We start from the raw sequence: 17,614 nt of genomic DNA on the forward strand, positions 1-17,614 counted from the left end.
GCAATTTTGCTATGGTACTGAACTTTAGATCGTTTTCTCCTCTTAGGAGAAATCATGTCCAAATAGCTTTTGAAATGTTAAAAATTAAAACAAAGTAACCGTTGGATTACTGTGCAATTTCAGTATAACAGCATCAGTGTGGGAATTACCACTGTTCTTTTCCTAACCCTGTGCTACTCTTACATCTTGACTAGATATATCCAAGAAGCATGTTCAGAATTATTTTTCACAATGTGAAGTGTTATATGCAACTGCTAACATGTTTGAACAATATTTTCAGTAACTCAAATAGCAAATTTTAGATATACTTAAATACATGCTGATGGTGGTTACAGATATCAACACCTGTCATACCTTTTCTTTTTTGCCTCTTACAAGCTAGAATTTTTATGTTAATTTAAACAAAATGACTGCACTGCTTAATACCTAGTTGCTAATAGGCAGTTCTTATGCTCCAAGGGCTAGAAATGTGGAGATTCTTGTTGGATCCCACAAGGACAAAGTAAAGATAACACAGTATCAGGTGCAACTACCCCATTTGATTGAGCACAGGAAGAACTGGTAGGCATTAAAACTATAGTTGTTAGCCTAATCCTATAGACACAGAAAGAGAAAGGAAGGGAAAATAAATCAGCACCAAAAGGTAGAGAATAAGACAGAGAGGGAAAGGAGATGAGAGTCACCACCGAAGACTCCAGCCAGTTGGTCTCCTGGCAGGGGGGGAGGTGTTCCAATCCTTGGAGAAGCGAGGTGTTAAGTGTCTCTCTTTGATGCTATTTATTTCTTGCTGCTCCTCAGCTGCTAGCCAATTGCTGCTTGTAGAGTGGTCACCTCCCTTGTAGTCTGCAAGATTTGCCACAAATAGAAATAATTGGCTGAACTTCTAGAATTTTTTGACAGTTGTAGTATCTTCTATAAATGTGACATTGCTGTTTTAATCCTTTAAAATGTGACACATGGATTAAGAATTGGAAAAGCATAGCAATGATTTTTCCTCTTCCAGTTTCACAAGAATGGTCTTGGGTAAAAAAAAATTAAAATTTAAATGCAGTAATCACAAATCTCTGAGATTTTCAAACCTGTTCTGTCCCTGTTACTAATTAGATGGTACAGGAAATTCTTAATAAAAGAGATATTTTTTGATGTAAACATACTTTGAGGAACTCTGTTTTTCTTATCCATCTAGAATATTGAGGTCAGTTAAATTTAAAGTAAATATAAAAGTTATTTCTACATTACACTGGGGTTTTGTTTTTTTTTACATTCAGAAAACACTACCAGTTAAAAAGTTTAAAAAAACCCACACATAATAATTATGGCTTACAAATGAGAAGCTAGATAAATGTATGTATCCTTGAATGTTTATTTAAATTAACAAAACTCAATAGTGTCTTCCTTAAAAGAAAAATATGCCACATTTACTAAAGGGGCCATAAATATAAACATTTAGGGGAAAAAAAAGTTGACAATGATTCTTTAAAGAAAAGAATTCACAGGAAGGAAAGCAACACAAGATAACATGAGCAGTCTATTTTCATGGAATTATACTCTTCTTGATTACTGGTAGATCATAAATAATACTTGGTATTTTTTAATTCAGTCTGTCCTGAGAGGCTGAATCTAATCAATCCATATTGCACAACTTTTTTCCCTCAGTCTTCACTGGCAACCTCTCTCCCAGCATCTCCCAAGATAAAGTCTATGTGACCTGAGGAGATGCATCCCAGTCTTGAGTGAACTGGCAGATGTGGTTGCCAAGCCTCTTTCCATGGCATTTGAAAAGTCATGGCAGTCAGGTGAAGTCCCTGGTGACAGGAAGAAGGGACATTACTACACACATTTTTAAAAAGAGTAGTAAGGAGAACCCTGAGAACTAATGGCCTGTCAGCTTCACCTCTGTGCCTCGGAAGATCATGGAACAGATTCTCCTAAAAGGTGTGATGGGACATGGGGGACAGTTTGCCTTGATGATGTTAGAGGTCTTTTCCAACCTTAATAATTCTAGGACTGACTGTAATTGTTTTCCTGCCTGCTATTACTACTTTTGACAGATTGTATTATGACCCTCCAAACATTGGGAATATCCTTTTCCAAAAAGAACAAAAGCTAAGCAACAAAAAAGCAGCATCTGTGGCAGAACAGCATTTTGATGGTTGTCTTTCTTTTTACATCTGTCATCCCCTAAAGAAAAACAACTGAGGACAAGCTTGGTGAGATAGCATAAGCAGGACACAGGGATTCATGTGAGTGGTACAAAGGTGACTCAGTAGGAGCTGAGGGGAAGAATGGAGTGAAATCCTCAGACTGCTGCAGCACTGTACACAAAGAAGTTCAGCTGTCCTCCACCCCCAGGTGAGAAGAGTCAGGAGCCGGGCAGCTGAGCAGATGGATTCCTACTGGTTTTGTCAGTTCCCATCTGCAACATGTCTGGCATCTCAGCAGCCAGCCTCCAAAGGTCCTCTAATGTAAAAGACAGAAATCAAGTAGAAAGCAGAAATCAGACTTACTTTAGAGAGATTTTATATGGCAGCTGAGTAATTCTGCATATTTACTTTCCCTACAGTGATGGTCAGAAAAGGGGCCCTTCTTGACCTGCCAAAAGAAAAGAAGTCATGAGTTGACTTATAACAGCAGCCAGCTTCCCACCCTGTCGCCATGTTCAACAGGACAGGGGAAGAAAATAAGATGAAAATGTGTTGAGATAAAGACTGGGAGATCACTTAATTGTTACCATCACTGGCAAAACAGACTTGAGGAAAACTGGTTTCATTAACTGTCAGTTAAAAACAGGGTGAGAAACAAATACTAAAGAACTAAAACACTTTCTCTCAAACCCACACCCCCTTCTTAAAAGGTTCTCCTTCACCTCTTAATTCCTGACTTCTGCCTCCTCTCGGCCACTCCCTCCTTCTCATGCTGTTCTGTGCTCTAGTGTGATTATCTGCATATGGGTTGAAAACCTTCAGGGTAAATCTGCTGGAGGGGGGGGGGGTGTCCTATCCAGCAGCAAGGAAACCCCCACCCCACCGGGGTCTCTCCCAGGGCCACAGGGGCACCTCTGCTGGGGCACCCGGAGCCCCTCCTGCCCTCCTCCTGCTCTCCGGAGCGTCGGGGCTCGCAGGGCTGTTTCTCCCCCTGTTTCCCTCAGCCCTTACTGCAGGGTGGGAAAACTGCTTAGTCTTCTTTTCTTTCCCTTTGGCTGTTCAGCATCTTTGCCTGTTCTGGTCATTATAATACATAGATACACGTGTGCCTGGGTGCTGAATATAAAAAACTGAAAAATACCGAGTAACATATACTAAGGCACAAAGGCCTTGCTGTGAGGTCATGTACAGATTCTGAAGGACAACCTGCCTGAACAAGAGGTAGGAAATTGATAAACAGCACATTTCCCTGCAATTTTCAAAGCCCTGTCAGGGTTTAGGACCAGCTGGTACCCACCAGGCCTCTGCTTATTGACCCCCACCCCCACTGTGGGACAGGGAGGAGAAAATCCACACAAAGGCTCCTTAATTGAGACAAGGACAGGCAGGTCTTTGTTCCACAATTACACTAACAAGCAAAAAACAGACACAACTTGGGAAGAAAAAAGAAACAACAACCTGAATTAATCTACAAGGAGAAAGAGAAAACATGACCAGATCTTACCTTCCCCACCACCACCTCTCTTCTTCCTGGGCGAATATTGCTTCACTGCTGTCTCCCCTTCAGGGGCACAGGGGCCAGGGAGTAGAGGTTTAGTATCAGTTCACCTCATGTTTCTGCTGCTCTTTCCTCCTCAGGGAGAGCGCTCTACATTCTTCCCCTGCTCCAACGCGGGGTCCCTTTCCCGGGAGAGTCCTTCAGGAACCCCTGGGACATGAGTCCCTCCCACAGGTGCAGTCCCTCAGGCACAGACTGCTCCCACCTGGGCTGCACACAGAGTCACGGCTGCTGCGGGAGCAGTCACCTCCTCTGACACGGGGTCCTACACGGCTGCAGATCCACATCTGCCCCACCGTGGTCCTTCAGAGACAGCTCCACTATGCCCCTTCATGTGTGGCAAGAGGACAGCTGACACCTCACCAATAACTGCAGGGAAGTACCGGCTCGGACCCCTCCTACCATCTTTGCTCACTGACCTGGGTGTCTGCTCTGGCATTGCTCTCACCTTCTCCTCTCCTCAGCTCTTTCTTCATGTTTTTTGCTTTCCCTTTCTTGGATATGTTACTCTGTTACAGAGGTGCATCCAGCTTCCCATATCTGTCGGCCTTGGCCAGAGGCAGGGCCAGCATTGGAACCAGGGGACCTTCCAGCAGCTTCTCACAGGAGCCACCCCTGTGGTCCCACCAGATTCCCAAAAATCACTGCACTAACCCAGGACAGCCCAAAAACCAATGAGCAAAGCTGTTTAGGTCTCCAAGCATGCCTATTACAATCTTCATATTAGTTTTACCAAATCTGTATAAGCCCACACCCTTTACATATGTCCTGATATTGTAAAAATCGGTCTAGCTTATGTATTCTCTCTAAATGTTGTTTTAAAATACGAATTACTTTTTTTTTTTTCCTATTCTTTTCCTATTCTTACTTCAGCATATATATATAAACACATTATGTTTCTTGAACATATTCTTTTTATGTTGCTCCTGTTCTTTTTGACCCATGTAGAAAACTTTATCGGGAATATTTTCCCAACAATAACCTGGCTTAAACATAAAAATCCATCTTTATATTTACAACAATATGCCTATTACGTTCACCAGATGTCCTTCTTGTAGTTGTTTCTTTTATTGAAAAAAAAACCTAAGTTATGTATTTAGAAGTCAATTTTCTTTCCTCTTTTTAGATATTTTTATAACACTTTCTTAAGTCCTGTGATCCTGAAGTGTTATTTTGTTTTTTCCATCTCCCTCATTTTTTTTATCATAGTACAATTCGTGGTTAATTTCCTTGAGTATTTTTGCCCCCACCCTTTTTCATTTCTTCCCATTTGTTCTTACTTTATTTCCTTTAGTATATTTCCATAAATTTTATATCTCCCAGTGTTTTAGAAATATCAAAGTATTTTTTCCCTTTCGTTTTTCAAAAACTGAAAGATTTACTTTGTCTTACTCTGGCAAGATAGTTTTTGTAATGCAAATCCATATAGGGTTTCTAATTAGCTGTGTTCTGCTTGTTTTTCATAATAGCATATCATGTTTTCTGTTCTTTATACAGAATATAAAAGCACAGATCTAGTGTGTTCTAGAAAAAAAATATCCATTTCCTTAAATAGTGGATAGAACTGATGCTCAGAAAGGACCTACCAAACGCGTAGGTGAATTATTGGAATAAGCAGCCTCCACAGCTAGCTCATTTCTACTATCTTACCAGTTTTTAGTGTCTAACAACCCTCTTTCACTGGGCCCAAAAGCCCTTACTTTCTTGCTTTTTCCAGAATAACATTTTTGGCTTCCCTGCAGTTATGGCTTTGTGTCATTGCTAGCAGAGAGAAACAATTTACTGTGGCTGTAATGGTGGTATCCTGTGGTTGATTTGTCTCAGAGGAAAACAACACTGTACGAAACCATGTGTAAAACAGGTTACATCACGTTAGTATGGTTACGAATATCTGAAGGAAACTGTAGGCAAGACACACAATGTGTTGCTTTCAGCTTCTGTTTATTCAGTTTTTTTTATGGAAACCAAAAACACTCACTTTGTGCTTACCCATGGGAGTCAAGCAGAACAAAGAAGGACTAACGTATTAGAATACATTGCCTGAAGCAAGAAAATGCTAACAAGGCATACCTCCCATCTAAACTCCAATATCAAATATCATACATACACTTCTATATGTTATGTCATGTAAGAACCCTCTTATAACTACTGTTTTGTGTTAACACAATTTCCAGTATATCTTCTTTAATTACAATGGTTATGGAGAATAATTTTTTGCAGTTTCAGGAAAATGAGTGACCTCTGAGATTTCCGTTTTTGGAATAGTATTGATAACTTCTAAACTTCTTCAGACAAGCAAAATAATCATATTTATCTCTTCCTTCAAAGGCTCCCTTGATACTATATAGCATTTCTAATAAGACTTAAGTACTTCTTTCCTGGTTAGGTACTTGTGCTTTTTTCATTATTTTTTTTTTTAAAACAGGAAAAAATCATATATACATCTTTAAAGAGACTGAAGACTAACACTTTTAATGACTCACTATGATTGAGTTTTATTAATAAATAACAAAATTTACAATAATATTAGATATTTTGCAATATCCACTGTATGTGTTTCTGTTGTAATACGGAGTGGTAGATGACCTATAAGGCAGAATTTACTTTCTGCTATTTCAGTTCCTCTCAGTCTTAGGTTTATTTTCAAAAGCCACTGAGAAAGGTAAGACACTGCTAATGTACATGTTGATTGCTAATAAAGAGTTGCCACCAGTAAGAAATGTGGAGGTTTTTTTCCTCAGTTGTATTTGCTCTTATTTAGGGTACTCTAAATAGTTACCCTTACTGCCTTTAGGCATCAATTACTGCCAAAAAATTCAGAGTCAGGCAAGCTATGGCTATAAACTAGTATACTGAAGGTTTGACTAGTCCTTGAAGCTTCAATAATTAGTCCAGGCTTGGTAAAAAACAGATAGTTCCAGGTGGCTGCCTAGCAACTGCACAAAAGGGAAAGCTCATGAAACAGAGCTCCCATGGTTAGCTACAATTTTAATTACTCCTATCAGTTCTGTACTCACAAACAGCTAGATAATGAATGAATAAATATTGGAGTAGGAATACTGCGTTTACCTGTCAGACAGTGCTACAGTCTGCTTAAAGTGGTTAGATTTGAGAAAAGAAATAATTAAAAATTGAACAAACAAATAATTAAAAATTTGAGCAATTCATGAAGTGCCTCAAGATGGCTGAGACTGGAATGATGGCAGAACAAGGCATGGAGCAGCAAATACTATATGCTGAATGTCTGGAAGATAATAGAAAAAAAAAAGAAACAAAACAAAAACCAAATGAGAAATCCAACAAACAAAATAAAATAAAAGCCAACATACACAAAACAAACAAAAATACCACAAAAAAAGCAATCCAAAACCAACAAAAAACCCACAAGCAAGGTTTTTTAATTCCTAGTGCTGGGTTTCCTTTCAAATCTTTTCATAAATAAAACAAAATAAAAACCAAAAAAAGCAAAGTAAAATGTGATAAGTATCTAAACAGTTTCCCAGAGAACTTCAATTGCTAGAACAAAAGATTTATTTGCTAAGAATTCACTAAGTTTCATTCTTTAAAAATAAATAATACTCTAGGCCTGTGTTATTATTGGAGGTCTATGTGAGAAAACAAATTTAGAGAAAGACAAAACTCAGTTGAGAAAGCAAGCAAGCTGCTGTATTAAAATAAATCAAACCTTTGCCTCATTAAGAAGTTTATTACTGTATTCTGGATGGACAAGAAAGAAGTTGGGACATAATCATGCATTTGTTAAGGTTAACAAGAGTACATTGCAATTGTTGATGGTTAATCCTGACAATTTGGGAGAACTGGAAGAGGAAAAATGAACAGGGTTTAACAAGTATGCCACAGGGAGGGAATAGTGTCAAAGAGCGGGAAGTAATTCTGTGCTTTAAAAAACTGCAATTTAATTTGTTTTATGAAAAATGAAAAAATAAAATTACCTAGGCCTATTTATTATTATCATATTTTTGAAAGTTAAACTTAAGAACATATTTGAACATTAATACACACATGCACAAAAATTAATCTGTAAGCATAGTTTTTATTGTTATTGAATAAAAACTACAAAAAAAACCCAACTCTGAAATAAAGCAACCTAATCCAGATAAGCAAATGCTGATAAGGCCTGCCATTACTTCCCCCCAAAAATATCCGAACTCTTTCGTACACTTTGCAGAAAACACTAAATCTAAGTATTGCACTGACCTGTTGCAATTTACTCTGAGGATTGACACCAGATTCTCATCCCACCTTAAGGTGGAACGTCTGTAGAGTATGCTATACTGTTTTACAAGAGTTAAAATATATGTATAATCTAACTGGAATTTTTCATCTCAGGAATCTTATTGATGTATTTTGGTACACTAACAAATAGAAAAACCTTGGTTTAGAAACAGGTATTTTATTTTTATATTTTTATTTAATTTAATTAGAAACTTTAGCTTTCCTATCAGAAATATCTATTTAATAAAATACGATTTTCCTCATCAAAATCTAAAATTTTTGTCTTAGAAGTTTATTTGAATTTAAAGTGGTGGATCAGCGATGAAGAATAAAAATTATCTATGCTAACAACAAAACTATTTTGGCAAGTGTTGTTCCCTTTGTAGCTACAAAAATATATAAATATGTATTGAAAGAAAAAAATAAAAAGAGGAGGAGTAAGGGAGACGCTGGCCATTTTATATGTGTATTTGTACCAGCACATGAAACATAGGTGGATGCTCTTATTGGAAAAACTTATATGATATACTTCTTTATGGTTTCTTCAATTAATTTATTCAACAGATTAAGTGAATATATATATATAGTTTGAGTATGAAGTTATCTTAACATTTCTGGTCTTAAAGTAGTGACAGCTGTATGGAATACCCAGGTGTATTGTTGTTTTGTTTTGTTTTGTTTTTTGTTTGTTTGCTTTTGTGTTTGTTTGCTTGCTTGCTTGCTTTGTTTGTTTGCTTTTTTTTTTTTTTTTTCCTGCAGCTTATTCAAACCATAAGTGCAGTAGACAAAGATGACCCTCTTGGTGGACAAAAATTTTTCTTCAGTTTAGCTGCTGTTAACCCTAACTTCACTGTTCAGGATAATGAAGGTAAATTTCATTCCCGTTCCAAGGAAGTTTTAACTTTGCTATCCAGCATGCATTCCTGAAATATGTTTTTATGTCTATCAATATATAGAGAAGTTATTTAACCCGTGGTTTAACTTGTGGTTTACAACTTCTGCACTTTCATTTGTGTGAGTGGGACAGAAAATTAGCATGTTATAAATGTAATAAGACTAATTATAAGGAAAACCATAAGATTACTGGTTTGGGGTGAGTAACCTCACTGGACTGAAGACTGAAAACTGAAGGAGAAAAGACTTTTTCAAAAATGGCTTCTACTGACAAATTCAGATTTTCACTTTGGCTTTCTATAACTTAGTTTTGATTTACCTGCTCTTCTGTTTTTCTTCTTTCTGACCATTAATGAAAATAATGGTTCCAAGTTCACAGCCGCTTTGGCTTTTTCTTTTGATCTCTTGCCAATCTTTCTGTACTAGAGAAAATTTTCAGAATATTCCTTTGAGGAAGGGGAGCTATGCACTCATCTTTTCCTTCATCATCTCTATGACTTAACTGACAGAGCTCTAGATTATAGAAGAAATAAATGAAATGAGACAAGGTATAGTCCTTCAACTGTGTAAAAGGCATAAAGGCAATGTGAATCATCCTCTTTCCTGATAAAAGATTTCAGAAAGTGATAGGCTGCAAACAGCAGCAGAAAAAAAATCTAATGGTAGGGGGGAAAAAAAAACTCTGTGATGGACTTCCAGAGGGCAGATTTTGGCCTATTCAGAAGACTGATTCCGTGTACCCTGGGAAACAGCCCTTGAAAACAAAGGGGTCCAGGAGGGATGGACGTACTTCAAGAAGCAACTCCTGAATGCACAGGAGCAGACTGTCCCTGTGTGCCCAAAGGCAAACTGGCAGGGGAAGACGAGCCGTCTGGCTGAACAGGGAGATTTTTGAGGAAATCCGGGTAAAAAAGCTTACAAACTATGGAAAGAAGGGCTGGCTACTCAGGAAGAGTTTTAGGTCATGTAGAGAGAAAAATAGAGAGACAAAGACACAATGTGAACTTCATCTTGCCACTTGTTAAAGGTAACAAAAAGCCCTTCTACAGATAGATCAATAGCAAAAGGAAGGGCAAGGAAGACCTCCATTCTTCGTTGGACGTGGGGGGAAACATATTTACCAAAGATGATGAAAAGGCTGAGGTTCACTTTCTTTGCCTCTCTTTTCAATAGAAAGACAGGATGTTCTGAGCTTGCGCTGGATATTGTAGAGAGAAATAGGATGCTGAATATCATCCCTGTAATCCAAGAGGGAACAGTTAGCGACCTGCTGAGCCACATGGATCCAGTTCTGTTTAATATCTTCACTGATTTAGATGAAGGGACTGAGTCCACCATTAGCAGATTCACAGATGACACTAAGTCAGGGGGGGATGTGTGGATCAGCTGGAAGGCAGAAGGGTTCTGCAGAGGGACCTGGACAGACTGGAGAGTTGGGCTGATTCCAACGGGATGAGGTTCAACACGGCTAAGTGCCGGGTCCTGCACTTTGGCCACAACAACCCCATGCAGCGCTACAGGCTGGGGACAGAGTGGCTGAGAGCAGCCAGACAGAGAGGGACCTGGGAGTCTGGATTGACAGGAATCTGAACATGAGCCAGCAGTGTGCCCAGGTGGCCAAGAAGGCCAATGGCATCCTGGCCTGTATCAGGAACAGTGTCGCCAACAGATCCAGAGAAGGGATTCTGCCCCTGTACTCAGCCCTGGTGAGGCCACACCTTGAGTCCTGTGTCCAGTTCTGGGCCCCTCGGTTCAGGGAGATTGAGGTCCTGGAGCGGGTCTAGAGAAGAGCAAGGAGGCTGTGAAGGGATCCAGCACAAGTCCTGTGAGGAAGGGTTGAAGGAGCTGGGGGTGTTCAGTCTGGAGAAGAGGAGGCTCAGGGGAGACCTCATCGCTCTCTACAACTCCCTGAAAGGAGGGTGTAGCCAGGGCGGGTTGGTCTCTTCTACCAGGCAGCCATCAGGAAGACAAGAGGGCATGGGCTGAAGCTCTGCCAGGGGAGGTTTAGGTTGGATATTAGGAAGAAATTCTTTACAGTGATGGTGATCAGGCATTGGAATGGGCTGCCCAGGGAGGTGGTGGATTCTTCATCCCTGGAGGTTTTAAGAAGAGACTGAATGTGACACTCAGTGCCATGGTCTGGTAACCAGGGTGTTAGTGGATCAAGGGTTGGACTTGATGATCCCCTTTCCAACCCTGCTGATTCTATGATTCTGTGAAATTGAAGAATCAAATAAATTTTTTTTAATTACCTTATAAAATCCCCAGAAGCAGAGGCATTTAAAGATTCATTAGAGACATAGGTTTTAATGTTAGTGAAAACAAATAGCATAGAAATACTGAAAACTAATGAAATGAAGCAATAAAGGAAAACTTACTATTTTATATTATGAGGGCTAAAAAATCCCCCCCCCAAAAAATTTAAATATAGTATATATATCCTGGTGCTGTGTCCTGAGTGAATACACATATAGACCTTGCTATTTTTCTATCTGTAACTATTTTCTTTCTTTTTGTGCATGGGATTTTTTAATTAAGCCTGAAGTTAGCTATCGAGATAGCTAACAACATACCTCAAGAGATCCACAAGTATCATGAAATTTAAATGTTCCTTCTAATGCAGATTAAATGTATGTTTTCTCTCTCTTAGACTAAAAAGTTAGGAACTCTAATGTCTCGCACTGTATTGCTGTAGCCCTAACAACAGAAGAAATAGCCTCTTCCTGTTACTCCTTCTCTTCCTTTCCTTCCCCTCTCTCTGGGCACTCAGTGAACAGGTTTTGAAGTATACTGCATATAACTAAGACGTCTCTACTAGAAATACAGTTTAGTAAATTCACTTCTAAAGACTGTACTGAAAAAACTACTATCTTTCACATTTTCTGAATTCCTAAGACAATATTTACCCCAAAAATGTACTTCATGTGCTAAGGTACATTATTCATTTATCTACAATATGTTGAAAGTGTTTTGGTGTGGAAAAATCTCATACAGAGTTTACAGATAGTATTCCCATGGGTGTTGCCATAGAAAATCCATAGAAAGAATATTTCAGAACTGAGTGGTTGTTGAACAGCGTGAAGTGGAAGTTATTTTTTCTCAGCTGGCCACTTCATGTAAGGGCTTCATCCCTGAACTGGAACTGTGTCACGTACCTCATGCATTAATCTATAAAACATTTTAAGCTTTGAGAAATCCTCTTTTCATATCACGCTCAAAGGTGGTGCGGAGGCACAGAGGAGAAGGCCAGATGTACATAAAAAATTATAAATAGCTTTCTGATCAAATTGGAATGTCATTAGGAAAAAAAAGAGAGAGATCACTGAGATAACAGGAGCAGTTTCAGAATGCTGCCAGTGATGTAAAATATGGTTGTTTGCATGTACAATAAATTACACGTTTTATATTCATATGTTCTACAACAGTATGTTTTAATCAATCTAGATAACACTGCCAGAATTTTAACGAGAAGGAATGGCTTTAGTCGACATGAAATAAGCACTTACCTCCTGCCAGTGGTGATATCAGACAATGACTACCCCATCCAGAGCAGCACAGGCACGCTGACCATTCGGGTGTGTGCCTGCGACAGCCGAGGGAACATGCAGTCCTGCAACGCTGAGGCCTTGCTCCTCCCTGCTGGCCTCAGCACTGGGGCTCTGGTTGCCATTCTCCTCTGCATCATTATCCTCCTAGGTAAGAAGAAATGGATCTCTTACCCCATGAGCAAATGCTTCAGGCTTGACTCACGTTACAAATTAGAGGTAATGTTTATGGATTTTGGGGAGGAGAATTTAACTGAAACTTAAAACTTGTTTTGTTTCATTTTTTTTAAAGAAAGGCAAAACCCATTCATCTGAAAATTGGATATAATAAATAAGAATTCAGTTCCCAGATTCTTAAAACTACCATCATGCAACCAGAAACTCATTTTTATTCTTTGTTGTCAAAAAAAAAAAAAAAAAAAAAAAAGTAAAAAAAAAAGATTAGTGAAAAGGAATAGCATAATCAAATGACTTTCATGTCTTTAAATTTGATTTTTTTTGTTGTTTTTGAGGTAATTTCTCTTTTTTGTGTAGATAAATAACTTAAATTTAGTGTGCAGTATATATTTCACAAAGAATATGCCAGTAAATAGTATTTTTATTGTATAAAAGCAGATGCTTCTATGCTGTAAAAAAAAAATATTTTTTGTAAAACCTTTTTACAGTTTTTAGAATATCACTTAATGACCTCTAGTTCACCTCAAAACCAGTTAAATAGTATGCTTTGAGCATCAAAAGATGAAATTATCTTCAGAATAGACATGGCTATTTTAAAATTCATTTTAATTAGAAAAGGAACATACAGACAAGCTCATGATTCTATAAAGTAGAACACATAAAGTGTGTAAAAAATAGCATGCTTAGGTATATATCTTACTATGTCACCAGAATACAGATGGGGATGTTTATCCATGTATCAGACAGAAATTAATTGCTGAAGTGTAGTTGAAATAAAGCTCTTGTGTCTAGTGGATTTTCTACTAAGACATTGTTAAACAGAAATCTTTACCCATTCTTTGTTTTTCTCTCTAAGTTATAGTGGTGCTGTTTGCTGCTCTGAAGAGGCAACGAAAGAAGGAGCCTTTGATCCTCTCTAAAGAGGACATCAGAGACAACATTGTGAGTTATAATGATGAAGGAGGTGGAGAGGAAGACACCCAGGCCTTTGATATTGGCACACTGAGGAATCCTGCAGCTATGGAAGATAAGAAGCTTCGACGTGACATTATCCCTGAAACGTTATTTGTGCCACGGAGGACTCCCTCAGCACCAGATAACACGGATGTCCGAGATTTCATTAACCAAAGGCTAAAAGAGCACGACACTGATCCCTCTGCCCCGCCGTATGACTCACTTGCAACCTATGCCTACGAAGGAAATGATTCAATAGCTGAATCTTTGAGCTCCTTAGAGTCAGGCACTACTGAAGGAGACCAAAACTATGATTACCTCCGAGAATGGGGCCCTCGGTTTAATAAGTTAGCCGAAATGTATGGTGGAGGAGAAAGTGACAAGGACACTTCTTAAGCTGCAGTAAGCTACATTTTTGTTTCCTTTGAGCGGAAGTAATTTTACAGACACCTTCTGCACTCAACAGTATTTACGATTCAGGAAATTTATCCTGCCACTCAGCACAATTATTTCCTTTTAAAATTTGTTTTAAATTTTTCCATTAATGTCATCCATTCTTTCTAGTAAGATGTCACCGGGAATATATAGAGCATTTTATTTAAATACTTTCCAAGAGCCAAAGCTATGGAAATTCAGTGTTGTCCATTTTAATAAATAAACAATATCTTACCTTCAGAAATTTGAATGGGGTTATGTCCCTTAAGCAACCTCATGTACAAGCCGCTTCTGTTAGATACATGTCCTATCCTTGCAAGTGGAGCTTTTAAGATGACAAGGGAGAAAGAATCCAATATGTCCTGTTCTGTACATTAAAATTGAAACAAAATGTACACGTGGTGTTAATAAGTGTAATATGCAGCTGGTTTTAAAAAAAAAACTTTGTGCAACTTCATTTCATCAAATTCTATCTGCCAATGTTTTATATTTATATTTTTGTATTTATTTTTAAGAAATAAACCAGTTTTTACAACTATGTTGATGCTTGCCTGACTATTCTGGCCATCAGCTCCTGGCTCGAAGAAAACACTAGCACAACGCACTGGTGGTACTTCAATGCTGCAGTATTCTCCATTATTTAACACAGTTAGAAGTGTTTGTTCTCACAGGGAGGGGATCAAGTTACAGACCTATTTGCTTGTTCTGAAATGCTACTTCCTATAGTTGACATGTTTAAGAAAAATTTTGTTCTGGTTTTGATCTGAACTAGTGATACTTCTTAGAAAGATGAACTACTATTTTCTTTTAACTTGTTTTACCTATTCTAAAAACAAGTAGTTTCAAAAACTTACTTTGTTTTACAGTGCTCCATTTTTCATCATAATTGCATCATTACAGATGATGTGTAACTGTAATGGATATAGTGTAAAAAAGTTGTTTAAACAATCATTTTTTAATATCATCCTTTTCCAAAGACAAATCATTTGATGATAAACCACTGTGTGTTTTACTTCAGCCATGTGAGGATAACTTTTTAATGCTGCCAAGTTTATGGCTGAAAAAGTGTCAGTAAGACTAACACACCCTGAACCCAATTTACTGAGGACATATATATTTTTTTAAATTGATAGCTTGGAAAAGTCTAGTGAAAAAGAAACCTGAGCAACTAGCCAGCTGTAATAGAAATCATAGATTAGCAATCACAAAATGAAATAGGTAACCCAAGACATGGTTATTTTACTTTTTTTTATTATTATTATTTTGCTTTCAGTCTTTGGATTACAAGTATCTATTTAGATAACCAGCACTTCAATTTCCAAATATTGCTGAACTACATATTTTCAAAACAAAAGCAGGTTGTCATAGGGTCTGGATTTGCTTATTTATTGTGAAAGAAACACATCTGAAGGATAATGCCTCCCCTGATTGTTAAGGTCTTTCTCGCATAAAATCAACAAATATTGAAAAAGATATTAGTCCTTTGAAAAGTGCAGTGCTACATTCTGACTTGATCAGATTTTTTCTTTTTCCTTAATGCAGTGATTAAACCCAACGAAGCTGAAAGCTGAATATAGTTCATTATGCAAGCTATTTTGGTACAATAGAGACAAAATTTTTATTGACTTGGTATCAAGTTAAACTATTTGATCTATTAAAATACTATGAAGATTATGGATTTTTTCTTCATTTCACTGAATAATGCTTTCATTAACTAAGAAATGTTGTATTCTTTAGTAGAAAATAATTCTGAGGCTATTAAGCAACATCTTAGATAATCAGCATTGCAAAGCTTTATAGAAGTCTTACATCCTATAGAAAGGACTGATCTTCTTTATTATTATTTAGTGAAGGCAACCAAATTGTTTCTAACATCCTAATCTCCATTTATCCTTCAGCAGCATGCAATAGGAATAAACAAACAAAATTCATCCACTAAATACATAAATAGCCAAAAGGCACTCTTCCAATACTGTTTTCGCTTTGCAGCAATGTTAAGATCAGCGACATCCTACACATTTAATTAAGTATGTATTAGGACAGAACATAAAATAGTCTATAATACAGATGATTTTTATCTCTTTGTTAAAAATAAGATTTTTTGTTGAATAGATCCAGCCAACACTTTCACATACAACTCAGTAACAATCTCTGGTTTGTTTACAGAAATTAAAAACAAACACACACAACTCCCTCACTCTTTAAACAGATCAGCAAATGTCAAATAAGACTGGTGTTTTGATTTGCATTACAGTACTTATTTCTGAATAATAACTATGTGAAAATACTTGTCTATCACTACATTTAAGGAAGTAATTTTGTAATTGTTCAGCTGAATCTGAACCTAGTGTTTAAAATTAAATCTTGTATGCATTATGAAATAAAACAGTAGTATATATTGTGTAAGTATATAACAATTTATAAGCACACTACCAAAATTATTATGCAAATAGTATAAATGAAAAATTTTCTACCTCTGCTACATCCTTGGAGTTTTATATCCCAGTACATTTTAGGAAAAAAAAATGTAGTCCATTTCAACTATACAGATCTTACTGTGCAAATGTTTCTCACTATATAAATATATATCATTTCACTATACAAATTCCTCAGCCTAATGAAACTGGGCATAGGAACATGCAGTCACCTATGCAGAGAAATCATGAAAAAGCATTCAGGAAGTCATAATTCATTGTCATATCTAATTTATTTTAGGAACTGGATCGGTTAAGTAACTGAATTCAGTCCTTAATATTAGATGGAGTCACAGAATAGTCCACTACCTATGTCCCCTATGCTCTTACATGCCACAGATGAGTCATGACAGCTTAGTCAAATGTAAGGCTATAAAGTAAAAGAGCCATGAGTACCAGATGCCATGAAAAGAGAGACAAAAAGGAAACAAGAGCACTATCTCAATGTCCTTTTTGCACTCTTACAGCAGTGAGGAATTAAAGAATGAAGCACTCAGACAGTGCAAAATACAGAATGTAAGATAGCATACCTTCTGAACCTAGCCACATGAAACTCTATGAAGCTTAACAAAATGTAACATGCAGTAAACAAGAACCTGATATTGTTTTGTCTTAATTACTTTTCTACATCTTATCACAAAAATGCCACAGGACCACACAAACAGAGAGAAAATACATTAATATTACATTTCAGATAGAACCTACAAAAGAACTTGCAGGACAGACCTTACAAATGTTTAAAAATTCAGAAACATATCAAAACTATTGCACTCCCTGGACTTCCGGTAAACAGTAAGTTCTTAGAGTCTGTTGCAAATCTATCTACTTATTTATTGGGATTGTTAAGGAATTTTACAAAAGGAGGTATGTACAAGATCTTATGCTTACAACAACAAAAATAGTAATATTTCATAGGACCTTCTGGGAAAAGGTTGATGGTAAGAACTGTCTAAGCAGATTGAAAAAAACTGGACATTAAAACAAAAACCTAAATCAAGAAAAAACCTCATATAGCACATCATCAGGTGAATATCCATCAGCTGCCAGCCGTTTATATACAGATATTTTTCACTCACTTACTATTATAATGTGTCACTTTTCCACAATTTCTCCTTCAAAAGCATGTCATACTGTTCCCAGGTAAAATAACTACATTACTATCTGTCAAGAGTCTACCCTTCATTTCCCTCACTCATT

At 37.2% G+C, this 17,614-nt stretch overlaps 1 protein-coding gene across 2 annotated transcripts in view; it reads left to right on the plus strand.

Moving 5' to 3' along the window:
- The window catches only part of LOC103525550 (cadherin-10), a 52,053-nt gene extending 37,574 nt beyond the window's left edge, over nt 1-14,479 (plus strand). Inside the window, exons 9-11 of one of the 2 annotated variants that reach the window (XM_008490510.2) lie at nt 8,698-8,806; nt 12,277-12,528; nt 13,411-14,479. In XM_008490510.2, the coding sequence (XP_008488732.1) occupies nt 8,698-8,806; nt 12,277-12,528; nt 13,411-13,904 (855 nt within the window). In that variant the 3' untranslated portion in view covers nt 13,905-14,479. The remainder of the gene's footprint in view (nt 1-8,697; nt 8,807-12,276; nt 12,529-13,410) is intronic. The other variant, XM_030444769.1, reaches the window with a different exon arrangement.
- Nucleotides 14,480-17,614: the final 3,135 nt, after the last annotated feature.

Source organism: Calypte anna, chromosome 2 (genome assembly GCF_003957555.1).
Source record: "Calypte anna isolate BGI_N300 chromosome 2, bCalAnn1_v1.p, whole genome shotgun sequence".
Taxonomy (NCBI): domain Eukaryota; kingdom Metazoa; phylum Chordata; class Aves; order Apodiformes; family Trochilidae; genus Calypte; species Calypte anna.